At 37.8% G+C, this 27574-nt stretch overlaps 1 protein-coding gene across 2 annotated transcripts in view; it reads right to left on the bottom strand.

Moving 5' to 3' along the window:
- Positions 1–677: 677 nt before the first annotated feature.
- The window catches only part of LOC119778782 (arf-GAP with SH3 domain, ANK repeat and PH domain-containing protein 1-like), a 52325-nt gene continuing 25428 nt past the window's right edge, over positions 678–27574 (bottom strand). Inside the window, exons 7-26 of one of the 2 annotated variants that reach the window (XM_038278155.1) lie at positions 27003–27088; positions 24935–25010; positions 21549–21635; positions 20632–20741; positions 18510–18579; positions 18337–18424; positions 18150–18198; positions 14831–14997; positions 12846–12979; positions 12546–12637; positions 12283–12463; positions 10083–10168; positions 9874–9989; positions 8307–8374; positions 6166–6273; positions 5844–6057; positions 5402–5540; positions 3025–3199; positions 2774–2902; positions 678–804 (exon numbers count right to left, since the gene is read on the bottom strand). In XM_038278155.1, the coding sequence (XP_038134083.1) occupies positions 730–804; positions 2774–2902; positions 3025–3199; positions 5402–5540; positions 5844–6057; positions 6166–6273; positions 8307–8374; positions 9874–9989; positions 10083–10168; positions 12283–12463; positions 12546–12637; positions 12846–12979; positions 14831–14997; positions 18150–18198; positions 18337–18424; positions 18510–18579; positions 20632–20741; positions 21549–21635; positions 24935–25010; positions 27003–27088 (2250 nt within the window). In that variant the 3' untranslated portion in view covers positions 678–729. Of the gene's footprint in view, positions 805–2773; positions 2903–3024; positions 3200–5401; positions 5676–5843; positions 6058–6165; positions 6274–8306; positions 8375–9873; positions 9990–10082; positions 10169–12282; positions 12464–12545; positions 12638–12845; positions 12980–14830; positions 14998–18149; positions 18199–18336; positions 18425–18509; positions 18580–20631; positions 20742–21548; positions 21636–24934; positions 25011–27002; positions 27089–27574 lie in introns of both variants that reach the window. The other variant, XM_038278154.1, reaches the window with a different exon arrangement.

Below are 27574 nucleotides of genomic sequence, written 5' to 3'. Positions count from 1 at the left end.
GAGACATTTGGCTGGAGGCAACAGAAACTGGATCCTGCACTCTGTCTGCAGCCGGCCAAGGGCCGGCTGCAGACAGAGTCATGGTGGTTGAAGCATGGTGGTTGAAGCATTCAGATTGACTTTTTACTGGAGACAGACTGGCAGGCACGTTCTAGGCCAGTCTGCTGCACATACTGGGCAGGTCTGAACCTCATCAATCCCATTAACCTGTAATTTAAAATACTCCTCATTTTTCATTCAGAACCAATAAAGCTGCCAACTCAGATCACTAGCTGGCTAATTAAACATTTACAGCTTTCCTAGGTCTTCAGAGGATTCCTCTGAATCTTAAAGTGCCTTCAAGAGGTTTTGTCCTGCAGTGAAATTTTGCCTGTATGTACAAGTCTTTTATCAGTACAGGCAGTTTTTTATATCTGCAGCCCAAATGTTTGATTAATATTTAAAAGAACTATAAAGCCATTACAAGCATTGCTTTATCTTGGTAACTATATTTATGGCAACAAATAAAAGCTTTCAGTTTTCTGTTGCTTTCCAGGATAAGCAAATGTTTCAGAAGGAAACAAATCCCCTTTAAAGGTAATTATCTTCTGCAGCTGCCCTTTGCTCAGTAGATCCTAAAATATTCCTAGATTACTTGGATCCATTAGTAGAGCTCTTTGTTTTGTTTTTTTGTTTTGTTTTTTTCACATGTGGTGATGAAGTCCCAAGGCTCCAAAGTACAAACTAACATCAGTCTGTTAGTTTGTGCACGTAGTTGACAGGAAAGGTCCCACTCCTGGACGGATCGCCCTCTATGTGGCCAACCTGTCAGGAAAATAAATAATGCCATGTTTATTTTGCGAATGGGTGGGAAGGTCACTGGCACTGTCCAAAATACATCACTTTATGATAGAGTGATCTGTGTTTACTGTATGTAATACCCCAAAATATCTGGAATATTTCATTAAACGTCTATGATAAGCTCACTAGTCTCTGAAAATAACTGCAAATCCAGCTTCACCAATTAGATTGATGTTTTTGACCTAAAAAAGACCCAAGCTCATGTAGTACATTTGAAATAATCCTTTTTTGAAATGTATTTGTTTGGTTGTAGATCTGCTAGAATTTGGCCATTCTTACAGTGACTATGGTTTAAAGTTAGTTCAGTAGACGTATTGGAACATAAAGCCTCCAACATGTTTGCTTCCATTAGTGTCACTTATTTAGCTTAATCCAATCCTCTCTCTACTGAAGAAAACATCCCCACAGCATGATACATTCACCACCTTATTTCAGGGTGGGGATGGTTTGTTTATGGCGTTTGACTTTGGCTGTCTTGAGCAAAGGAACTTCTTTAATCTGTTCACTGTTTTTGGCAAACTGCAAGTGACTTTTTTGCCTTTCTTTAGCGACCAGGATTGTGGATGGCATGATTACTGTATTTTCCGGGCTATAAGCAGTTACTTATTTCCACCGCTTTGAAACATGTAACTTGTAAGTGGTTGCAGCTTTTCTGTTGATTTTTCCTAACCACCAGAGGGGAAATAAAAGTTGGAAATGAAAGAATAAGGGTCTAATTTTCATTTAACACAAGAACATGCAGGCAGCAGGCGCGACGGGGAACAAATGTCCCGAATACAGACATTTTGACAATTATTTGCCGGATTAAAGCTGCCAAACTAATGAAGAGACTGGGCTCAACTCCTGCAGAGCTGAAATTAAGAGCTGATAAAGCCCCATCTTTCAGTAGAAGCTCTTATTGCTGTGAGCCAACAAGCTAAAAGGAGCTGGAATTCTTCTTTGTCCCTGCTCCATGGGTGTGTATGTAGAGCTCCTCCTACAGGTTTGGTGGGAGACCGTTCAGTAGATATCAGCAGCTTTTAGACTTAGACAAACCTTATTTTCATTTTGCATATGTTTACCGTAAATAAGCAATTAGTGGGCGCGGCTTATAGTGAGCTGCACTCTATAGTCCGGAAAATACAGTAAGAATTGTCAGATTGTCCCAGATGAGTTAATATCCCTACAAATTGTCCAACGTTACCACGGGCCTCTTAGCTGCTTCTGATTTATTTTAAGATATAATTCATGCCAGTCAGCTTAAGTGGACAACCATGTAAAAGTAGATATTTAGTTATTCAATGTTTTTTTTTTTTTTTTTTATATTTTCATCAAAATGACCTGATTTCTGGTGTTCTTCTAACTTTATGACGCTGTTTGAACACTTGTCCAATAAATAACATCTTAGGCCTTAAGAGATCTCATGCTGAGATAATTTCTTCACCCTACGCTTCCTAATTAGGAGACATTAACTGCAAACAATAAATTTGATATTTTGTGGATGCATTTGAATAAAGGAGACTACTAAATATGCATGACAAATTTTCAGATTTTCATTTGGAAAACAGTTTAAAAACTGCATGTCCTCCACTTCCTAGTTATGTAAATCCCTTTTTTTGTCCCACAATGGGGAAATTTGCACTCTGCAATATGAACCAATCCCTTGGGGAGCAGTGGGCTGTCTTTGTGTGGCGCCCGGGGAGCAATTAGGGGTTAAGGGTTTTGCTCAGGAACCCAGAGTGGAGGTTGTGGGGATTAAACAGAGTACTTGCAACCTTTCAAAGCACAAGCGCACTGCTCTTAACCACTAGCCCAAAACTAATTATGTGCTGCTTTCTGTTAATTCACAGAAACTCCCAATGCATTACAATTAAAACTACAGTTGAGTTTAATAGGGGAACACCTTTGAAAAAATCAGGATGTGGTAAAAATAGAAATCTGTAGTTGCACTCACCCACCAGTGGGGGTCATTAATGGCTGTGACCACAATGACTTCATCTTTAAAGAAAGCAAGCTGCTCTGAGCTGACCGCTCGGCAGTCCACCAGAGCCTTGACACGCTTGTTTGGCCTGCTGACAGAGACCTGAGGGAAAAGAGCAACAAAGCAATCAGTTCACTATCGGTGCAACCTCCCAGGACTGTTAGCTCCTCTGCTGAGGGACATAAGGCTGAATGCAACACAATAAGGTGTCTGTTTGGTTTTACCATAGCATTCCTGCGGGGACGAGGTGCTGGAGAAGGAATAGAGCTGTTAGCGCCTCCCGCTAAGCTGCAGTAGAGCTCCTCCTGGCTGCCCACACAGCTCAGAGACTCAGAGCTACACTTTCCATGGCTGATCCCTCCACTGCTGGTCCGACGATAGGATGTGGTCTTCTCTGAACTAGAGAAACAAGCATTAAAAGAGGATTTTTTTTTCAATATGGTTGTGTGACAAAAAAGAAAACAAATTCTGTATTTGGCGTTACAATTAATTAAAATTATTCTTTTTCCAGGGTGGAATGGTGATACAAGGTGCACCTTTGATTAATGTTAAATATAAGATAATTTAGTCCACAACTTGATATTAACACAGAATTTTTCAGACCCACACAGGTTTGAAATGTAGACATAGAATCAAATAGACCTCTGTTGATATTTGGTTCAACGTTGCTAAGGAATTAGATAAGGATCCACATGCTTTGCAGCCATGAAAACCAGAATCCTGATAGGATATTTGACCTCTCTCCTTTGCATTTTAGAGTTTGTTTCAATATATTTATCTGTACATATGTTTATTGGCAAAGTTCACACATTTTCTGTGACAATTCCAGCAGTTTAATGTTGGTCTCATTTGTCCATTCCAAAATCAGTTCAGATGTGCCTGGGGTCATAGCTGGTTTGAAACACAATAAGGTGTCTGTGTGGTTGCACCATAGCATTCCTGCGGGTGTGAAAGGAGCAATTTACGTTTAGAGAGAAAAACCAACCTTAAACAGAGGGGGTGGATTCAGGTTTCAGCTCTCGAAAACCTCAACCCTCATCATGCAGGTGGTCAAAACATCACTCCAGTAAGCCAGGCCAATAACGACCCTAACTACTCCCCTTTTCAGAGGCACGGCCCAGTTTCAGGTTAATTTGCAGGCCAACAACGACCTCAAAGACTCTTAAGTTTAATTTGCGTGTTTTCTGAACCATAACAAGGCTTTTGTTTGGGCTACTCTATAAACCTGGAACTTAAACACTACTCAAGACATTTTGAATTGAGAAAGCTTCCTGGATGGGAAGAAAAACGTCTTCAAACTTGGGAAAGTCCAGTGGTTTGTTTTTAACTTTTCAGACACCCACACAGGCTAACTGGGTTCAGAAGGATTATATTAAACTATAATGATCTTCTGGGATGCCCAACCTAAACCTTTAACCCTTTATAGGGCACTCCGTGAAATACTTTAAAAATCGAAATTTCAAGACAATAGTGTTATTGCAATCCAGGACAAGACATTATTACCTTTGTAACATTCAAAAAATATGGATATTTTGATGGTAAAAATGAATATCACCAAGTAACACCAACTTGCCCGTATATTTAAGAAAAATAACAAAAGTGCTTCAATAAAATATCCATGAAAAACACTTAAAGTGAAAGAATAAAATTTTTGGGGGGTACAACATAACCTTAGACACATTAATGCTGATACTGGCACTTACATTTTTCAGTTAATAAACCTAAATATAATTGTTAACTAAAAGTATGTTCTCTAAAAGTACGTTTTAAGTTAATTGAGGCGAGAACATTTTACTCTTAAGTGTAAAAGTATATGGCCCATTTACTGATTTAGTGCATAATTTAAAAAAAAGTTCAGATGTTGAGACGACCGTGGCAACCAGCGGAACTCCAAGGCTAACCACAGCCAGGGCTAACGTTAGCCCGTCTGCAGCAACCCTCTCTCAGCATAGCAGTGTGTGAAATACCACTGGCTCTGACGGCAGTTTCTGTTTTATTTGGCAAAACGTTCATTTGATTTGTGTTTTTCTGATTGTGTTAATTATTATTCCCACGATGAATGAAAGCAGTAATAATAAATTTTTATCTAGAGACAATATTAATTGTCTAACTATTAAATGCAGGTCCAGAGGAGCTGAGCAAGTGGTGATGTCACGAGTACGTTTCTGTTCTAATTGACACAGATTTGTTCTGCGTGCTCCTGTTCTTCCGGAGTCCATACTTTCCTACGTTCTTTTTAAGAACATACTTCATGAGAACATAAGTCCATTCTAGCATTCTTGTGAATTGAGAAACAGCCAGTGTCTTACTCTTGTTAAGTGTAATGTGACCAGATTTGAAAGCCTCTAGGATTTAAAGAGTGTGCTCTGTTAAATCGATCATTCTTAAAATCCAGGTCAGTGCATGGAAATTAGGCCATTTCCATAACAGCTACCAATTCTCCAACAGAAATTGAAAAAGAAGTGTAGGTATATTTGAGTTTAAACAAATTATTAAGAGAATTAATCTAAGAAAATGAATGCTGATTATGATTTCAAGGAACTTCCTGATTGGAGCTAAGCACAAATATTTATTCTTGGACTTATCTGCAGCTTTCCTCACCTGACAGGTCCACTGTGACTCTGGTTGGGTGGCTGTGGGAAACAACCAGGTTGGCCATCCCAGGTCTGCCTATGTGTTCGTTGAAGACCTCCCTGTCCATGGGGGGAGCGCGGGGGTCTCACACTCTGACTGTGGATTTCTGTATTTGATGAAGAGAAACTTTGTTTTGCTTGTGTTTGAGGACTGGAGGAGTGTGGTGACGGGTTAGAGCAGCGCCGTGGGATGTGGTTCCCCTCCTGTGCTGCTGTGACTGATATCTGGGGGTCTGAACGGCCTGTGGAGGTAAATATCGGTATGACAAACAAACAAACAAATATATATGTATTTAAGAAAGAATTGTCCCCAAAATGGTTATATGTCAACCAAAATCTAAGTTTGTAGGATTTTACACCTGAAAAAAGTCAGCTTATATTGTACATTGCAGTAAAACACAGTTACTTACCTCTTTGGACGGATTTGGCTGGCAGCGGTGGTGGTAAGGATGCTCCCATATGGCCGCTGTTGCCAGGAGGGTTCTTGTACAGGAACTCCAGGTTCTCATATGTCTGACAGGGTCTAACGCCCAAGCCTGAACCATTGCTACCCACCCACTGGGCAAAGGAGGAACCACCGCCGCCGTTTGAAGGAGGGGAGCGGTTTTTGGGCAACGGACTCACCTAGAGGGAGGTAACAAGTCATTACACTTTAACTCCATTTAAAATTTCCACAAATCTTCTTTGCCTAAGAGTGACATTCAGTGACAAGGCTGTGTCTTTGGTATTTACTCTCTCATCCAGGTCATCCTCGCTGTCATAGAACTCCTGAGACTGGCTCTCCCACATGTACTCCACGTGGATCTGAGAGTTGAACTTCCCATTTTTGGCCAGCTCCAACTGGAGAAACACAGATGTAGTTGCAGATTATTAGCGTATTCTGCAATCCTAAAGCCTAAACTCAATTAAAAACTGAAGTAGAGATGTAACTCTCCCAGGTCCCATGCCTCAGCTCATTCTGGAGGATTTAAGGCTGTTCCTTGTTCAGAAGGAATATACAGTTCCTCTTGCAAGTTCTGTCTGCTCGGGGGGGTCTGCATTAGTTCGGATCTATCTTGAAAACCTCCGAAGGGAGGCATGAAGAGTATATTCTGATCAAATGCCTAAGGTTGGGCATTGTTTTAATTTGAAAGATTCCCTTTCAGATTAAAATTCCTTCTTTCAATTCCGACATTGAAAGAGAAGATTTTTAAAAGTTCTCATGTTATAAATCAGCTTACAAACCAGTCATCTAAATGAAAGTCTGAACTTATCGAAGAAATCTGACTCCTTGGATATCTACTGTAAATTTGTCTTATTGCTACAACAAATTATTACAAAGTTACTTTTAGTATATAAATATCAAATCAATGAGCTTCAATATAAATCTTTTGAATTTTCTTTTCAGACTTACACTTTCAATTGGAGCTTTATTGTTAAAGCCCTTTTAAAACTCATTTACATGTATCCAGTGTCCACAAAGCTTGTGGGACTTATGCGTTATGATCATGTTTATTAGGAAGGAAAGTAGCACAGCAGGAAGGCATCCTGACAGAGTTTATATTCTCAGCGTTGTTCACTGCACCTTTATTCCACTCAATCAGATGACTCTGTGTTTCAGTGAGTGGGTTGTATCATATGAAACAACTCTCAAATTAACTAAAATAAACAACAGATGATGTAACGGTTGAAAAGAATGTATCCTCTGTATATTCATATTAGCCATGAACCATCGTTTGCATAAGATAATCCCATCCTTAGGTAACTGACTGGTCATTTCTTAAAAAAAGACTGTAAGCCACACTTTTCAATGCCGCTGCAATAACAGATGGCTGTGCACACGTTCGTATGGATTCTTCTTGGCTGATATTAAGCAGCTTCTATTTCCATTTGACATACCGGGCATAGAAACTAGGAATCGGAACTAAAAAATGTGAGGGAGGTATTGTATGTTTTTTTTTTTTTTTTTTTTTTTTTTTACAATCAATAATCTGGGCCCGTCTTATTTATCAAGTAAGCTTTTATCTTATGAGTCCTCCAGACTTCTCAGCTCATCTGTTTGTAACTAAAGAGAGAAGTTCAACTTAAAGAGTCAGTATTTTCCTTATTCTACACTTATCAACCACATTATTCCAGAATGTAGAACTATTGTGTGTTTAAAAGCAGACTAGAGGTAAGGTTTGGCTTTTGACTGAATGTAAATTATTTACAATCTCATTTAAGTTTTTTCAATTTTTTAAATAACAATAATAAAAAAATATTTTCTGTCTTAAAATTTGAATATTTGAAAATGTTTCACATTTGATCACACTGATTTGCTTAGTGTGAGGGATTGTATTTGAGTCAATGAGTCAATGCAATCAACTGGTTTTCCTTAGATAGAAAACTTGGAATCAGTTTGACTGTATGATCTGGTTGAACTTTAAAGTGCCTTGAGATGAGTTGTGTTGTGAATTGGCGCTATATAAATAAACTGAATTGAATTGAATTGACTTCTTAATCACCTATTACCTAAAACCCACAAAAAAATAAAGTAAACTAAACTTTAGGCATCTAGCGGAAAAACTGCCAATAACCAGGTTATTTATAATCAAACAGGATGTGACAAAAAGCTCAGTTTGATTCATTGGGGCTAATAGCCAGAAAGAAAATAAGACCAGTTAAAAAATTATGCACCCTGGGACTTTCTATGGAGGAAGATTTATGCGTAGTTGGGCTGCACAGGGAATTTTGTTAAGGCATGGTTTCCAGCTGTGGAAGTTATGCTACTTTGTCTCTGGATTCGGCTTTCTAGAAGGTATTCTAATTTTAAAACTAGAGCTAACAAGAGAGAATGAGCAATCTCCTAGCATTTTTGTCAAACCTTTACAGATAGAGGAAAAATTTGGACTCACCAGCTCGATGCAGTGAGTGTGCTGCAGCCTCTTTGCCATGTCTAGAGCCGTTTCTCCACTTGAGTTCACTACAAAAAAAGAACATTAAATCTCAGAGCTTTATTTATCGCCTATGGTACAAGAAACAAACTTGTACATTAAGTTGGAAAAGCATCAATCAATTTTTTGTTTTTTACAACCCCCTAAACACACACCATAAACATGGTGAAACTGTGGTGGCTACAGTGGCTGAGGGGTGCAAACACCATGTAAAACATGATTTCACAGTAAATTCAAAAGGTCCAAACATGAAACACATGTTGAGAAAAAAAATACTGCAAGTAGCAAAAACAACTGCAAGTTAGGAAAAGCTGCCAACTGCACTGCATAAGAGAAGTGCTCCAAAACATTAGGGGGAGACAATCATCAACTCTATGGGATGAGAACATAATAAGGACTAATATCTATGGACCAGACCTTTATATATATAAAAAAACATGGGATGTCATCCAGAAGACAGGTGGAGTAGTTGTTAAAATATCTAATTTAATGTGTCTTTTTGCATGCTCTTTGCATCCCATGGACACCATTGATAGCAGGATCATTATGTGGTGATCTAAGTCCAAGCTTTGAGCAACTCTTTTCAACAATAAAAACGGATTTGCAGCATCAGGGTGATTAGATGCTGTTATTCCAGCTCTGACAAGCAACATAAACAGAGCTGAGAGGAACATGGATGGAGCCAAATCCTGAAAGAAAACTGATTAAAGGCTTCGATGATGGGGACAAAAACTATAAAGGCACATCTAGAGCTAAAATGCAGTGGTGTGGATCAAAACTTAAACTGTGTGTTGGAATGACCTAAAACTAAAACCAATTGGGAATCTGTTGCATGAAAACTCTCTTTATACAATCTCCTTTTTGGCTGTCTACTCTAAGCATTTTGTAAAGAACAAGCAGACATGTCAGACTCTTAATGTGAAAGGCTGGGAAGGAAGTACCCAAAAGAATCGCAGGTGCAGCAAAAGGTTGTTCAACAACATATGTAGTCGTAGAGGGAATACAAAAATATTCAAGACTTAAAAGATTTCTTTGGGGAAGTAAATAAAGATGTGTTTTTTGCAAAATTCGTCTGCCCAGCTGTGTGTTTCCTGGACGGGGCCGCCTTTTACAGCTGCTTTTTGTATCTCTGCTTCTGTCTCCTTGAACCCCAGTCGGCCTCGGCAGATGGCCGCTCACACTGAGCCTGGTTCTGCTGGAGGTTTCTTCCTGTTAAAAGGGAGTTTTTCCTCTCCACTGTCGCTACAAGCATGCTTAGTGTGAGGGATTGTATTTGAGTCAATGAGTCGATGGAATCAACTGGTTTTCCTTAGATAGAAAACTTTGTATCAATTTGACTGTATGATCTGGTTGAACTGTAAAGTGCCTTGAGATGACTTGTGTTGTGAATTTGGCGCTATATAAATAAACTGAATTGAATTGCAATAATCAAAGTTTGGTCAACAACATGAAGCATTAAGTTTGTGTTTGTAACGTGTCAAAATGCACATAAAAGTTCAGGGAGGCTTTCTATCACCATTAAAAATACCTGTGCGAATAGAAGCTTTTGCTTTGAGCAGAAGCTTAAGTGACTCGGTTTTGTGCTGTAAGACGCTGTAGTGAAGAGCTGTGTTCCCATCCACTGTTGTCTTCTCCAGACAGTTGCTGCAGATGGAACATATGGCACAGACAGATGGTGTTAACTCTTCTCTGAGTGCTTTTAAAGGAGAAGAGAATGGATGTCATTAATGGTCTGACCTGTTCTGGCAGAGGAAATCCACCAGCGCCAGAGAACTTCTCTCCTCTAGACGTACGGCGAGGTGAAGAGCCGTCTCTCCCATCCCCTGAAAGAGGAACAAAAAAAAAAAAAGAAGTAAGACAAACCGTTGACTCAAACTCTACTGCATCAGCATTATTGGAACTTATTGGAAGGTTAAATGATAAAGAAATTATAAGTCAAAAGGAATATATGATTAAAAATGTTTATTGTGTTAGAAAAGATGATGTATAGAATATAGATATATATAAATATAGATTTTTTTTTTTAAGGATGGACTGTAGTTTTTTTTATAAAAACGTTAAAATCTGGGGAGATTCCTACATTTCTTTTTTGATTTGACCTCAAGGAACTTTATTATAGCTTTTGCGTTTTATAACAGTGAAAAAGAAAACATTTGTGAAAAACAAAATGCTTAACTGTTGGTTGTTTTGATCCTAGTTTTTGTTGGCGGCAGAGTTTTATTTGTCAAAACTCTAAGATATGTTCTCGATGGACTTTTTAAATTTGTATTAACACTAAACCCTCACCTGACCTGAGATCCCAGTGTCACACTAGTGGGCCATTTTAGTGGAGAGCTTGAATCAAATTTAAATTAATTATTTTTTATTCATTTTCAATAACTGTGATATTAGGTACCTTCAGAGATGTCAAAAGTATTACATATATGTTCATTACCCAAGTAGAAGTATAAATCAGGCAGTTTAAAAACACTTTTGTAGAAGTTAGACTATCAACTTAAGCTTTTTACTCATGTAAAAGTACCATTCGTTTAAAAACTACTTCAAGGATAAAAGTTAAAAATAATGCAGGAAAAAATGTTAAGGCCAGAAGCTTTAAAACTTATACTGGTTACTTCACTACCCTCTTAAAGGAACATTTTTCTACAATTCTGCAGGATAATTTCCTTATACTTAATTTTCTTATTTTTATAATTAATAGCAAAAGTGTCAAAATTAACTTTGCACCATCTTGAAAAAACTTTATGTATGTGGTGAACAACAAATTGGTGCAATACCAAGTCCAACCACAAAGAAATTCATTGTCTGGGTGAAACAAATGATTTTGTTGTTTTTATTTTATTCAAATACCCAGAGGCCATAATGGAAAATACGCTGAAATAAAACAAACTAACAAGTCTATTTTTAAAATTTAAGGAGTAGAAAGTAGACATAATTGCAAAAAAACATAAGGAGTAGAAATGAAAAGTTGTCTAAACAATAATTACTCCAGTAAAGCATAGATAGCCAAAATTTCTACTTAAGTAAGGTCATAAAGTATGTGTTCTTTGTTTCTTTACACCTCTGAGTGCCTTTATCTGATCACTTTATTTATTAAACTAAAATGAATGCAACATATCCCTGTATAGAAGAAGGCATAGATTTACATTTAATCACTGCTGCACTTCATTGAATGGAAATGTTAATTTACTGTCTGAAAGCTGCACTAAACAAAAAAATTTTTGTCTTCACTCTGTGTATGCAAAATGAAAATAAAAGTCCTTTTCTCAACCACTAAAATTTGGTCATGATTGTCCATCTACACAAACTATTATTCTTTTTCATGACAGAATATTTACCATCTACCCAATTAGGTGAAGCTGCTCCTTCTATCTAAATAACTAACTGACAACCAGTGAGACTCAGGTTAGTGCTTGATTCTACAGCAAATCATATATTTCTGTGTTAAAAAGTGAAAACTCTCCTGCAGGTTCATCTGTTTGAATGAAGAGCAACAGGAGGAACAGCAGTGTCTGTAATTGAATACGCCCGTCTTATTTGCTCTCATGAGACGCGAGCTTTGACCCAAAAGCTGAAATAATAAAAGAAAGCCAACCAACATAAACAAATAACATCTCACAACCACAGAGTAAATCTCCCCCACATGCTGTTATGGCCGTCCAGGAAGTGTCTAAGTTAGACGGTGATTAAAGAGATGAAGTCGAGGCGTTGGAGGGGGACGGCAGAGGAAATAAGAGATGAAAGGAGGGAGGAGAAATGTAAATTAAAGGCCAAAAGAGACCAAAGAACGTTTGCTAAACTACTCAAAGGAAAAGGCAAGCATAACTGCTCTACTACTAACTATTTGCTTTTATGAAACAGAAGTTTTTAATTTCATCAAGAGTTACTGTCTTAAACAAGCTTGTTAGAAACAACAAAACTGTCTGTAAACATCACTAACCTGTCCTTCAGGAAGAGTCAGCGGCTTGGACAGGTCCGTTCCCTCAGCATAGAGCTGCAGAAGCAAAACAAGGTCGCGGCTCCTGACTGCGTCATACAAGCGACCCGGATCAGACTCATCCCTGCGGAGGACGTACCGACGCTCTGCATACTTTGCCACAATGTACTCCTTCCTGGCATTCCTGAATGTCGAGGAAACATAAATAAAAAGCATCTAATAATGTTTTGTACTTCAAATCAGTCAGATGTTTGTCTGGAACTTACATGTCACTTTGTGGCAACGGTTTCACAGAGTCATTTGGGAGTCCTGCCTCCATGATGTCATTAAATCTAGTGTTGCCGATGCTGACAGCCAACTGAAGGAACACAAGGCATGAAATGTCAGGAAAAGGCGGATACTTGATGTTTTATTAGCTCTATGCATTTTACACAACCCTTTTTATCTGTATTTATGTTTTTTTAGCATCGTCTGTCTGGTGAGGCAAAGACAATTTTCCACTCAAGTGGACAATAGAGATTTATTCGATTCTATTCTATGTTTGCATTCATTTTCTCTTTCATTACCAGCAGTTCTGAGGTGCTGAGCAGGTCCAGAGTGAGCGACTGAATCCTGGAGTAATGAACTCCTAAATCTCTATGGATGCCAGAGCATTCGATGCATGTAAGGATGCCCAGGTTGGTAGACAGCCATGTTGGATCTGATCCAAAAAAAGCAGAAAAAGATCTTATTAGGTAGGTTAATATAACACAGGTTAATGTCACAATAGTAGAACACTGTCATAAAGGTAGTTTCAGTAATTCAAAGAGTAAAACTCAATAATTACAGGCAAAAGATGAATTAAAAGGATTTTTAATATTATGGCTTTTAAAGATAAATTAGTACTTCTGCCTTTTGCCTTTACTATGATGCACATTTTAGGACATGCTCAGTTCTCAAGAAAAAAAAAAAGTTGTATATAAAAAAAAAAGATTTTTTTTTCCCGATAACTTATTTTTTCTGAGACCTGAGGATGTAGTAAAATGTACATAGGACTTGACAGCTTGTTCCTTAAAGTCCGGTATGCGGCCCCTACACTCAGTGATGATCTGAGAAACCATATGATCTTGTGGTGTTGCTTCCCTTTATTGTCTCTTTTTGACTTTAACCCCAGAGAATCTACAGAGTGTTACCCAGAGGGAGACGAGCAAAACACCTGCAGGCATGTTGAATTCTGCTTTTAGATCAACCTGGTAAGAAGTAGAGGCTGGTCACCTCCACCACTCTAAGGCTACGTTCACACTGCAGCCTGAAGTGACCCAAACCCGATTTTTTCCAATCCGACTAGGGCCACTTGGCAATGTGGTCCTGAATCCGATACGAATCTGATCTTTTCAAATGCGACCTGTGTCTGAACGGCCAGGTCGCATCCATCCAACCTGAACGCCATTAGTAGCCGACATAGGTCACTATTCTGCTTCTTGCTACACAGAAGTGGCAAGAAACACAACAAACATGGCAGACAATTGATGTGGAGAGCAGTATTTATGTTTAACCATCTTAAAGAGATTATGTTTTTTTTGGTTGGGAAAGATTGCTAGATGCGCTCCAGCGCTACCATCCATGTTTACTTCTGTAAACATGAAGCACGCTGGCTTGTGACATCATCGCTTCCTCTAGTGCGCATGGGGGACACTTGAGCTGTATGAATGCAGTTCACACAGGAGATCACATTCAAGTCACATGTTTTTGGAAATGTGAACGGCAATGCAAAAAAAAGAAAATCGGATTTCACAAAAAAAAATCGGAATTGAGCATCAAGGCCTGTAGTGTGAACTTAGCCTAAGCTGCACTGATGAGTACATTTGTTCTACAGTGCAAGGACACACTTTAAGTCGGCCCACATTTCCGTATAAAAAAGCTTTTTGTTGGTTTTATGTACAAGAAAAGAGTTTTGGGTTTTCATCAGATGTGAGCTATAATCAGCAACATAAAAATTTAAAAATGTATAACTGTGTGTAATTGTCTATATAACAAGTCATTGCTTTTTGAACATAGATATTTGTGTAGGAGACATAAATGGAAATGTGGTGCATGGTGTGCCTGGGTATGAATGTGTTTTGTGGAGGTGAAGACTCAAATGCAGGTGTGTGAGCCACACAGGAAAGTGTACAGGTGCCAATTCACAGAGGAGAGAGTCAGGGTGAGGCTGCCATAAATTTCTTTGACCGCTTTAATTCACTATACATCCTTACTTTGTTTCAGTATCCATTTGTTTTCTATATATTGATTAAACCAAATATAAACCAAACAAAAAGCATTCGCGATATCAGCATATTTGTAACAATAAACTTAAAGTGTGTCACAAATAGGCCAACAAACGAGGACCTGAGCCAGCTCTCAGTGGCTAAAATAATCTAGTTAGAAGCTGCAGTAATTGACATGAACTATATACCCAATTTATTAAGATGCATCTTAACGAAAATGAACAAAATACTTATTTTATTACAAAACTGAGATTAAAGAGGTTTGCACAGACTAAATAAGGCTAGTACAGAACCGTTGAGCTGACCTGGAGCACCACAGTCAGCACACGCCTCGTTGCCTGGCATGTGGCGCAGATCAGCGATGATGGACTGTGAAAGTTCCTGCAGGCCGCTGTCCTGGACATGGAGCTGATCTCCTCCCAGCGCTGTGTTCAGGGCCTGCTCTTTACTGTTCTGCAGCACTGACACCCAGCTAAAAGGAAGAGATGAACACAAACCTTTAGGGAACGTCACATTTCACTACAGCCTCGTGAGTAGTGAGACGGCGGGGAAGCCCTACCTACAAAACATCACACACTTTACAGCATGTGCTGTGCATGTGTTTTTAATGCTAAGTCAGCCTCACTTTTACTTTCTCAGCTTTATTAGTAATAAGGACACATACTGAGTCACATCTGCAGCTTTGTGAGCTTCTTTGCTACTAAACGTTTTCATCTCTCTTTGACCCCACATTAAATCAAAGAACCTGTGGAGAGAACCATATTTGACGGGAAAGCAGGAGACATGCAAACACCCCCATCCAAACCACATCAGAGCACATTCAGATCCCTCACTACAGACGTCCCACACAGATACAGCTGGGACCAGTGGGTGCTCCCACTGCTACCCTGTGGCGTTCACCTATTCTGGGATATAAAAGGGGAACATTTCCCTTGAAAAAGCCATTTTAACAAAGGCAGGTATGATCTTTATTGCCCTGACGGGTGACAGGCCTGTTAGAAACTCAATAGGCTGATCTTTTTGAAGTGGAAATAATTATTACTGATAGAAAACAAAATGCTGGTCATTCTCAGTAACAGCTGGTAAAAAAAAAGTCGGAGGACGTATGACAAATGTTAAAAGTTAGAAAGAGGGACGTGTTTTCTTTTAAGCCTCTATTTTTTAAAACAGGGATTGACATGTAAGCACATTAGGGCTGCAACTAACGATTATTTTGCAAATAGATTAAAATGCTGATTATTTTTTCAATAAATCGATTAATAATCGGATAGCCAAAGATTCCTTCAAGAAGGTGAAACTAAAACTTTTACACTTGAGGGTTTCTGTATAAAGCATGTTGACAGACGAAAATATATATATTTTTTTTATCTTAAATGCAAAATGTGTATATATATATATATATATATATATATATATATATATATATATATATATATATATATATATATATATATATATATATACAAATTACAATTTTGATATAATTGTTGCTCTAAGTGGGTCCCTCTGTCAGCTAAAGTCACGTTTTAGAGTCTTAATACTACAGTTAACAGTTAATCGATAACCTAAATTAGTTGAAGAATATTTACATAATCGATTATCATGTTTTATCCTATTGATTATATCAGCCCTAAAGCATATAGGAGGGCTGAAATAAGTATGGAAAAGATCCCCTTTTATCGTTTTTATTTAAGCCTCTCTGCTCTGAACCAAGCTGATTTTGGAAAAACCTTTAGTTATATTCATGGATATCAGAATAAATTTCATGATACGGTTTTGAAATTAACTTTTAAGCAGGTACTAATACGTTTCTGCAAAACATGATGTAATAATCTTATCTTTAAAGTTGTTTTCATTAGATGTAAGCAGAAAATCATCAGACTAAAAACAGTGACATCATCCCTCTTATCTAAATAAACAATTCACGCAGACAGTAAGAAGGCTGAAAATGTTTTATTGCTGTCTGGAATCTGTTGGTTGATTACATTTAGATAAATGGATCTGAGAACTTTTACGACAGGGGCTGTTTCCTGTCTGCAGTGGTCAATATCTATTACAAATGGGTCGGAGATTGAACTGTGATGAACTAATGAAAGGGTCAAAGGTCACTGATGCACAAAGATAAGAAAAGCCAGACCTTTATGGAAAAAAATCATTATGAGCAAGTATAACTTAAGTATTCAAAGAACTACACCCTGGTTCTGATAGGAAAATGTCAGAAAACACAACAGTTGACAGACTGTCAACACCAGAAACAGAGATGGGCATACAAGCATCAGAAATGCATCCAGAATGGCTGGGCGCATGTATGTTGGTAACTTAAGCCACTTTCCCACTGAAAAGCCGGGATATTCAAAATCGAGTTGACCCGCTAACAATCGGCTTTTGGCTCTTTTCCCATATCACCGAAAAGCAGAGTCTGACCCGATGCTGGCAAGCTGCGTGGCCACTATCCGCCACCACTGATGACAGCATCACGCTGGGTGAGAGTTGAAAATGTCGACACTACGACGAAAATCAGGGAAGTAAATAATGAAGAGCAACATTGATGGGAGCCAGAGCGTAGTCAGTATTCTTTATTTTTTTGCTTTTATTTGTCCGAATCCCTCAACAGTGCTGCGCCATTTTAATCGAATGTAAAGAGTTGTTTCGACTTGTTGGATTAGAAGTAACTGGCGCGGTGTGTTGACATCCATATGTTGCGTTCGAAGGTGTCACATTATTTAGTGGGTCAACCCAGGTCTGGTGTTCCCACATTATGCCGATCAGATCAAAGGCAATTTTAATATGGGTCATTTGACCAGGGCAAACGCATCAGCAAGCTGTTCCCACTGACACTCGATCGATTGTTCCTGGGATTAAACAGGTTTTTTAGGCCAGCGGGAAAAGGGTATTAGGGAACATGGCACCAGGATTCAATATGGGAAGAAAAGCAGCTGGTTGAGAAACTGTTTGTTGGGTTAAAGTGGGAAACATATGACACCTTCAGTCTACCAAAGCACTGACCGCATAAAGCCGTCTATGGAAATGGTATTATCTAATGACGGTCCCCCTTTTGTGATAATGGACCTTACCACAAGGTAAAATTAGATGGTCAAAATGAATGATTCAAGATGCAAAGCAGCAAGTTTGAAGTCATGATTCAGGCTCCAAATTCAGCAGATCTCATTCCAGTCAAACTATTTTATGAAGACCCCGCCTCTTAGCTTCTAGAAGTGAGTGAATCTGGTGCTAGCATCTTGGTGACCTCCCACAGGTGCAGTTAAGTCCATTCCTGTGTTAGAATCATTTAATCTGATGCAGGATATTATAGAGGCATATCTCATAAACGTAGTTCTTGAAGCATAATTGTAATCAGCTCAAATGTGTAGCAGCAGGTTAGAGCTTTAGGAAAAAAATCTGATAAAAATCAGTCCAAAAAACCTACAGGTCCACCTCCAGTTTTAATACATGCTTTTCAGGGAAGAAATTCTTTCTGAATGAATGCTGTAAAACATCCACCGACACAAGCCCATGTTTTATATGTAAGAGCCATCACTTGTCACAACATGTTGCCAAGGTGGTCAAATATGAGATAAGTACAGAGTAATGGGGACCTGCAGCCAACAAAGTTTAGGTTCTTACATCATACATTCCTGCTCATCATCAGCCTGAAAATGATATGTCCGGTTATCTGAAAAAGAGAAAAAAAAAGACCCAACAGCAAAATTAAATGTAAGAATCTATAAAAGCAAAGTAAGAAGTTCCCAAAATATCTGTTGTTCATTACTTGACCTTTTAAGCCTACATTTTAGGTAAAAAATAAACCTACGAGTGATCAAGTCAAAGGTCTTCCTGTCCTCCGGGTTGGGTCGCACCTGACAGGTCAGAAGGTTCAGTTTGGCCGGCGGTCGATTGATCTGAAAAAAAAAAAAAAAAAGTTTTCATACATTTATCATTTATTTTGTCACTCAACAGAGCAAAGCTGTATCTATCAGTCCTCACCGTACTGTGGGAAATAGTCAAGTATCCAAATTTGACTCCACATTTCCTCCTTTGCCAAACCTTTCTGATCCTACACAGTTAAGAGAGGGAAAAAAAAGAGAACATTCTGATGTTAGACCAGTGATTAACGACCACTAAGTGTGATTTGTAGCGTAGACCAGTTAGAGGGATAACATCTACTTCTGTTTTTGTGCTGCAGCATTTTAAGACTGTTCTTGTTTTCTTCAACTAAACTCTAAATCAGGTCAAAAATAAAAAAAAGAGCAGATGAGATGTTTTGCTTTCTGTCAGTGGCTTCAGGAGGCTTAATTCTCCTCCAGTCTGTCATTTATCCAACTTAACCACATCCCTTTTCTTATCACATGTTAATCTAGCTCTGTGACTGTATGTGTTTGACCCAAAAGTTGGATTTGCACAGCTCACAGTTTGCCAATAAACTCCAAAGGAGGGGCCCCTGCTCCACTCTTCATCTCATAATAATGAGGACCAGATGGGCCAGACAAAGCTCGACTTTACCCCTCCTTCATGCCTTCCAAACTGACTGTGATCTTTCTGGTCCTTTTTTAAAGTGGCGTCTATAACTTTTAACATAATTAGGAAAACAGAAACGTTGGTACTGAAAACATCAGTAAAAGTCCAAACATGAAAGTAAACCGATGAAATCATTTCCAGAGTTTGTAATAATTTGACAGCAAAATATTTGCTCCAGGCAAAGATTTATATACACTTTTCATCACTATGATTTTATAATTATTTCAGGCCATTTGCAGTCTTTTTTCAAGAAGGATTTCTTTTTTCCGGGATGCAAATGTTACCCAACATCATTAGTGCATTTTATAAACCAGTGGAGTTGGCTTTGATGAAACTTCTGTAATGATCAATAAGCTTAATGTGTCATTCCTTCTGGATGCTCTTCAAGAATTCATTTAAACTGGTTGATCCCCTGGAGAAAAAGTGGTTTTAAATCCTAGTCCACAAACAAAGGTGAAGTCTGGGCTTTGGTGCCAGATTCATCCAAAATCAGCTAGGATAGTTATTTAGGATTGGGTTTGTGCAGACATTCATTTATGTCCCAGGTTTCATCAATCTAGCTGTTGATTTGAAGTGAAATGGGATTTTTTTTTTTTTTTACAAAGGCCTTGTTTTTTTTTTAAATAATTTATCCAATAATTTCTCCAGCTCAGCAGACCCTCAAAATGATGCTACCACCACTATTAACATTTGCAAATTGTTTTAAAGATCTATGCTTGACCACTCTTAATAATATATATATATATACAAAACCATGCAAATTCATGGGTAGAGGATATAAAAATGTACCACTTGAAAAGCGATTCTCCCAATTGGAAACAACTGTGGCAGCAGTTTTTGCACAAAATATCTGCAGTCATTTTTGCCGTAATAGGCGGATTAGAACAATGGCAGACAATAGAGATTATGTGAGCCCATTTGGACTGTCAAAATATCATTGATAAAGAAAAAAGTGGTAATAGGACAGGTTAAGTAAGGCAGTGGTGCAGTAGAAAATGTTTATACAATTAAAACAAATCAAAATAAATGACTGAACTTAGATATTATTTTATGTTTATAAAAAACTAGAATATCAAATGAGACTGATGGGGTGGCAGTGTACATCTCTTACCAACAGGTTTTTTTTCCCTCTCTGAATTAAATAAAGCATATCTGGGTACGAAGTTAGTTACGTTTTATTTTCTTTCATTTTGAATATAGTGCTCTGAGACTGGTTAAGAGGTGCACTATAAATATAATTTGGTATCATCATATTTTTTAATAATCATCATTATTTCCTCCTCCATGGCTTTGAACCCCATTTTTCTTTTAGGGTTTTTTTTTTCTCAGACTGCCTGTAGAAAACACATTTTGGCCATTTTAATTTAAGGAACCAAACAAGTTTATATGTTTGATCTTTGTACATCACCCACATGCCCACTTATTGCACGTACTCAAAAGAAATTACAATTTGGATTCTTTGAAGATCAGGCTCCAAGTGTTCCAGCTTATTTTGACATTCATGACCCATTGAGAACTGATGTAGCCTTCTGAAAAGAATTATATATGCAATTCTAATTAAAAAGTATTGAACTCTCATGACTTTATTTACCCATCGCTCTTTTTTTGGAGAAAGCCAGATTTCTCTGTCCCATATTTCTTGTTTCCTTGTGGTTGGTGGATGCTATAGCCATTCCCTGAATTCTTCCGGTTCAGGTACTCCTAGGAAACAAAAGACGTTACTTAAAACATTAAATTAACAATGCACATATTGAAATCTAGAATAAAAATCACAAACAAGTGGGGTTAAACAAAGCAGTTCATTCAGTAAGTGACTGGGGCCCCTAAGGCTGACTTTATCTCTTTAGAGCACTAACTCTGCACTAACTTGTTGTTTACCTTGCTGTTGCTGTTTAAACCATAAATGTATTACTTGTGGGGGTTCGTTAGGGGTCAATACTGGGACCACTTCTCATATTATATATAGCAACAAATCTATGTTCAAAATAAATTTTTTATCAAAGCCTGTTGCGTAAATTGTAATTCACCATTTCTCTGAAAAATAGAATACTTGTTTTTAATTCTGTTACCTGAGCCTTCAAGATACTAAATTATATGGCACACTTCTAGTGTATATATATATATATAGTGTATATATATATATATATATATATATATATATATATATATATATATATATATATATATATATATATATATATATATATTTTTTATTTTTTTTTTTTTTTTTTTTTTATTCACTGTCAGAAATAGTGTAATCTAGACACTTAAAACTTTGGACATACATTTTACTTCCAACTTGGCTAATTGAACAGTGGTACCACAGTGACTGCAGTTTTAAAATGGATGTAATAGTTTTGATTTTCTTTCTTCTGTTTTTACTTTTCTGGTTTCTTTAACTAGTTCCCCCTATCATCTTCATCAAAGCACCCTGGCAGGACAGAATGGTACATTGTATGTCAAGGAAAATACTTTCAAGTGAATTAAGCACATTAGAGCTCAGATTACCTCTTTGCCCTCAACCTGAAGAAGTAACCTGAGAGAATCCCTCAGCTGAAGAAGCTTTTTTACCTCCTCATCCTGCTCCAGTCGTATCTACAACAAAGAAAAACTTTATTATGCAACCTGAGAAATCCAATACAACATACCTGGAAAAGAAACATGTAATGTAGTGGAAGATTGAATAATCAGTTCAATAAACTGATAGGTTGCACAACAGAATAGAACAGAGTAGAAAATATTAGGGTGTAACAGTGGCAATTAAATGTAGACAAAAGACAATAGACTAAATAATATTAAAAAACAATGTTAAGGGGTGCAGCAGAAAAGAAGCCGACAGAAAGAAAAAAAAATATTAATTCATATATTTAATAAAGACATATTCAGGTATGACAGGGAAATGTTTCATTAAGAAAAAAAGAAAAAGGGGATTTAAAGAATGATGGTAAAACTGTAATTATTATTGCTGTGGAAACAAACACGCCATGGTATAAACTAGTACAGGCCATAGTTCTGTATTCATCGAAGAGATTTCTCTTTTTATATGAGGAAAAGGAAGATTTTTTCTTCTATGCAACACTTGACAGTTAAGTCAAGCAATGTTTGCATTTTTTCTTAGAACTAAAATAGATTTTAGATTTTTTTTTTTGGCTTCCTTCTGGAGGCTGAGGTCTGGCATGTCTGAACGGGTCAGTGTTTTGCACATGAAGAACTAGAAAAACATGTAACGCTCCCAGTATTCACACTAACAGTCAGTTTCTACAGCAGTGCCCTTCTCTGGAAGCAGGAAAAAGCAACATTTTGGAAAGCAGACTGGAAACCAGTGGCTGGAGAAATTAATTCCATACCAAAAACATGGGAATCCTTCAGTTTTATCCTTGAGAAAAGGCGGGCAATGAGTTTGGCTGTAAGCTGAACTAAGAAGGGGGTGGGGGGTGGGGGTGGGGGTGGGGGTGGGGGGGTTCAATGGTCTCTCACATGGAAAGGGGTTTTGGTGGTTTTGACTAAGAACGAAACTGAAACAAAAGATAACTAACTGAATATAAAAAAGGTTTTCTTTCATTTTTTTTATGACAAGTATACCAGTTTGGTGGCTGATTACAACTAAAGGAAAACAGTGCAAGAGTGCATGTTTGGGACTGGTTTAAACGGAGGGAGTCAATATGTAGTCAATATATTTCAGAATAACATAATTTGGAGACAACCAGGAAAACAGAGAGAAGACACTAACAGTTATAATCGAGGGCAGAATAGGAAGTTATACTGTCCTCATGCATTTAATAATGTCATGTAAGAATGTTACAATAATCAAGTAACATTGACCGTTAAACATAGAAAAGTTGTGGGGCGGTTCAAGTCTAATTGTTCCTTTCTATACGAGGCTGGAAGCTTTATGCTACATTCAAACGGCACGCGTTTCATTTTTGATGCTTTTACACATTGAGGTCAGACGTGACTCAGGAGCATCCTTCATGCTCCTAAAGCATTTCCAGTAAAGTGTGAACAGATGCGTATGATGCTTGTGCTGCTCCTGTGTTCAATAGCAGAAAGTAGCTTTGCTATATTTGCTGTCATAAGCTGAAAAAAAAGCAGCTTTAATATGCTTTTATTCAAGTTTTTATATGATCCTGCCTTCAAATATTATTTTGCTGTTGGAGCCCGGTTGCTTCTTGGGGGTTTCCCCTACTGTTTGTTGAAGTTGGAAGTAGATGTTAGTGTTTTGCAGGTATGTGGTACAAACTGGAGGCACCAGAATATTAAAAGCAATCATGTTTTGCCAGCAGGTTTCAACATTTTGATTTAATGTAGGCATTAATAAAATGTCTCAGAAGAGTGTTCATAGCTCCCTGCACCAGCAGTGTTGTGTCTGTCTCCCTGCCAGCTCCCAGATCAGCCTTTCTGATTTGTTGATGTGGAGCGTCGAGCAGCAGAAGTTTAATTTTTCCAACTCCAGCAGCTGCTGCTTGTTAAGCGCATCACGCACCACTGATGCTCAGAAGCTCATGAGGCGCTGCTTCAGCTGCGTCAAGATGCGCTGCAGGACCTTTTGATGCTTGTCAACCATAGACTTTGCATGTAAAACGGCTGCTTCTGCTGCCCAAAGCGCATCTGGTGTGAACGTAGCATTAAAATAGGGCTGAAATATTTAATAATTGATTAATGAATCAATCATTAACTGGAGTATAGAGACTCTGATACATGCCTTTAGCTGACAGAGCTACAACTTACAGCAGTAATTATATCCAAACTTGCAAAAAATACATAAATATTTTGCATTTAATTTTGGTTGGTTTAATTCTGTAAATAAAGTTTTTTTAAGGATCCTTTTGCTGTATGATTATTAATCGATCGATATAAAAAATAATTCGATTAGTTGATTTGCGAAAATAATCCTTAGTTGCAGTCCTACTTTAAAGGCATTCTAATAGAGGTAAACTTATTTAATCTAAATCAGCATCATTAGGGCTGTTGATTTAGAGCTGTAGCTAAATATTGATAAAACCAATATTCTGTTTCCTTGTGATTGAAACAAAAAGAATAATACAAAAACTTTAATATTTGTTCCAAATAATTAATCTAATCAGAATCATAAAAAAAGATTAAAAAAAATAAATAAACCAGGTGTTATGATTGTCAGACATCTTTAGTGTCACATGCAGGACTGAGATAACACTTGCTGAGTAACTGACCGCAATGATTCCTTATAATCTAGGGTTCTCAAGAGGAAAAACCTGCATTTCTCCACCTCACACAAGTTTATCTTTGAGGTGGAGTTCAATTATCTTAGTGTCTTGTTTACAAATGACAGTAAACAGAAAGAAGGATGAATAAAAGGATTAGGGTCTCATCCGTAGTAAAAAAAAACAAGAAACTCAAAGTTCACATTTCTATTCAGTCTCTCACCTGCAGTCATGAGATAGAGCTCAGGTTTAAAAGAATCAGATTTTCAAAATAACCGGTTAACTCTATATACTAAAGGACACCATCCTGTCTTGTATTATCTCTGCTGGAGCCAATGTTAAACAAGACAAAGCATAGTTTGTTTGACCCAGAGGCCATATAACATTCAATAGGTCATCCAAATGTGAACGGGATGTGAAACTGCAAGCATAACGCTTTAAGGGCCTTACTCAGGTTGCAGTGGTTAGAAAAAGCTGTTTATGGGTGTTGATTTGGCGAGATTAATAAAGCATGACAGTAAATAGATTAACTGTGTAATTCAATGCAAGGTAAAACTTTGACAACATAAACAGTTTTTGTTGAGACTTCTTGTTGCATCTCCCTAAGGATAAATCCTCTTATTCCTAAAAGGTAAATAAGTTTCAGGTCCTGCTTTACTTCCTGAATGTACAAAGGACAGACAGAGAAAAAAAAACCCTGCAGTTTCTGTTTACCGTGTGAATAGAAGAGGCAATTTTCTCAACGAATGGAGCGAGGTTCTCTGCAGCCTTCAGCCCATCCTGAAAAAAACTGACATTGGAAAACAACACACGCTGAGTTATGATGGTATCTGAGTTCAAATACCTTCGCTTTCAGCAAACATCACATGCTCAGTTCCTTAGTACCCAAGTAAAAGGATGGAATATCATAAAAGAGGAGAAAAATGGAGAGCATTTTGATCCAAACAGTTGGTTATTTCTTATCACTCATCTCAGGATGTAAAACTAATGTATCAAATATTGATCAATAACAGAGTGAAATATTCCCAGCCTTTATTTCTTGTTATTTTGATCAATATGGCTAATAAATGACTTATGTGTGATATTTTAAACAGCAATGTCAGACTAAAAGTTTGATCATTTTAATGTTCTTCATTCCCGGCTGGTCTCCTGTTTGCATGATTTACTTCACCTCAACCATCTTGTTTGGCATGCAGGCATTCAACCAGTGACTCTGATAAGGTCTTATGAAGGTCCAAGTAGGATGCAGGCTTGATTATACTCCATAGCATATTTATAGGGTCAGGCCAGTATGGTGTCCAGTACTGTAACACTATGGTCAATGAAGTGAGGGGCAAATGTAAAGTCAATTAAATTTTCAATTCAGTTTATTTATATAGAGCCAAATTCACAACACATGTCATCTCAAGGCACTTTACAGTTCACCAGATCATACAGTCAAATTGATTCAGAGTTTTCTATCTAAGGAAAACCAGTTGATTGCATCGACTCATTGACTCTTCAACAATCCCTCACACTAAGCATGCTTGTAGCGACAGTGGAGAGGAAAAACTCCCTTTTAACAGGAAGAAACCTCCAGCAGAACCAGGCTCAGTGTGAGCGGCCATCTGCTGAGGCCGACTGGGGTTCAAGGAGACAGAAGCAGACAAAAGTCTTGTTGGAAAATGACACAAGCATTTCCATAAAGCTTTTCACCAGAATGAAGCATGAAATGGTAAGAAAATTTTTTTAGAAGATTACTGCATCAATAGTAGACACAACAGACCCAAATTATCATTGACTGTGGAGCATCAGGCTTGAATTCAAGAAAACTGGATTATAATCCTCTCTGCTCTTCCTCTTTGATTATTTTGATTTACTTCTATTTGAAGACATTACTTTAAACCATCCCTTCTTTTCCTCAGTGGAAGATACTTGAAGCTTATGTATAGTGTTTCGTCTGTTTCTACTGACCCAGACTTGGTTTATGCTGGACACATCCACAAGGTCTGCACCGCTGAATTACATCATTTCAGATTCCACAACCCTCCACTTGCTGCTGTTAGGACAGATTTTCCTCCTCGCTCACCAAGGAAAATGTATAAAAACTAACTGGACAGCTCCACACGGAAAAACATGGTGGACGAGAAACTCCTACTGGCGAGGGTGTCCAAATATAGCAATTCAGCCAGATCTTGTGAAAAATTTTGAAAAAACTCAACAGGCTTTGACAAATTTAGAAATAGCTTTCTTTTCTACTTCCTTGCATAGTGTGGTGTTGTAAGCTTGCATTTTAGGCTGGAGTTGGCCTAAATACCTGCAGACTTGTCCCTCTGTCTCACTTCTGCCTAAAACATATGTGCATTCAACATAACTGAGCCGTAAGAGAACATTTAGTGGCACGGGAAAAACAATGCTATAGCTTTGCTTTAAAAAGGGGTGTAACTCTATGAATTCTGGGTTTTCAGTTCAATTCAGTTTTAAACCAGCTGACTGCATCAAGTTATGGACTTTGCAGGATCCGCTCCTCCTGAATTAGCATATGGAGACTGAAGACATTATGTTGCATTGTGTCAATGACACTGCAGGAATCCCTGACATGAAGTGAAAGTGGAAGAAATCTAAATTACAAGAATTAAAGGACATTTTTCACCCCTAGTGTAGTGAATTTACACGGTATAGGTACACTTTCTGAAATGAGTGAAAAGAAAATGTTGAACCTTAAGGATCTGCATTGTTACATAAGATTTGCAATTTTCTATAGTCTGATAAACCATACAAAATATTGTTTGTTGAGACTGACCTGAGCTGGGCTTGGAAATATTTAATAAGGCTTTGGAGAAGGTCAGGTCCCTGACGCACCTTCAGCTCTTGGATCTTCAACAGATACTGAAAGCACAAACAAAACTTTAGACCAAAATGACTCCTTGACAAAACACCTTATGGACAATTTTATTCTTGTTGCTAGTGCTCAGCTGCACTCTTTCCAGTATCTCTTTATGTTCCTTCAAAGGTTACATTTACAACACATTGGTTGGTCAATGAACCTTTAAAGACCTCAGAGAGGTTTAGCTGTGTGTAGAGAGAGGACTACAGTAATTGCACCATTAAACACAATAGGAAACAATCCTTCTTGCAGCTCAGTGATCTGCTTTTGGTATGTTTATATTAATGCCTGTTTGTGAGTTCTTTATTAACATGTGCATAATGGAGGAGGAGAGACAGGCTAAGGGATGTTGTGCAATAAATGGATACTTGATTCTACCTGCCTATTCTTTACATCAGGTTTTCCACTGTTACTTGTGCACCAAGGCTAAATACTGTACTTCGCTGAAACTATATAAACAACACTTTTTGAATGTATTCACTCAATTT

Source organism: Cyprinodon tularosa, unplaced genomic scaffold, assembly GCF_016077235.1.
Source record: "Cyprinodon tularosa strain WSP-4 unplaced genomic scaffold, ASM1607723v1 ctg139, whole genome shotgun sequence".
NCBI lineage: Eukaryota > Metazoa > Chordata > Actinopteri > Cyprinodontiformes > Cyprinodontidae > Cyprinodon > Cyprinodon tularosa.
The sequence above is the reverse complement of the archived record's forward strand: the minus strand, read 5'-3'. Positions and strand labels throughout refer to the sequence as shown.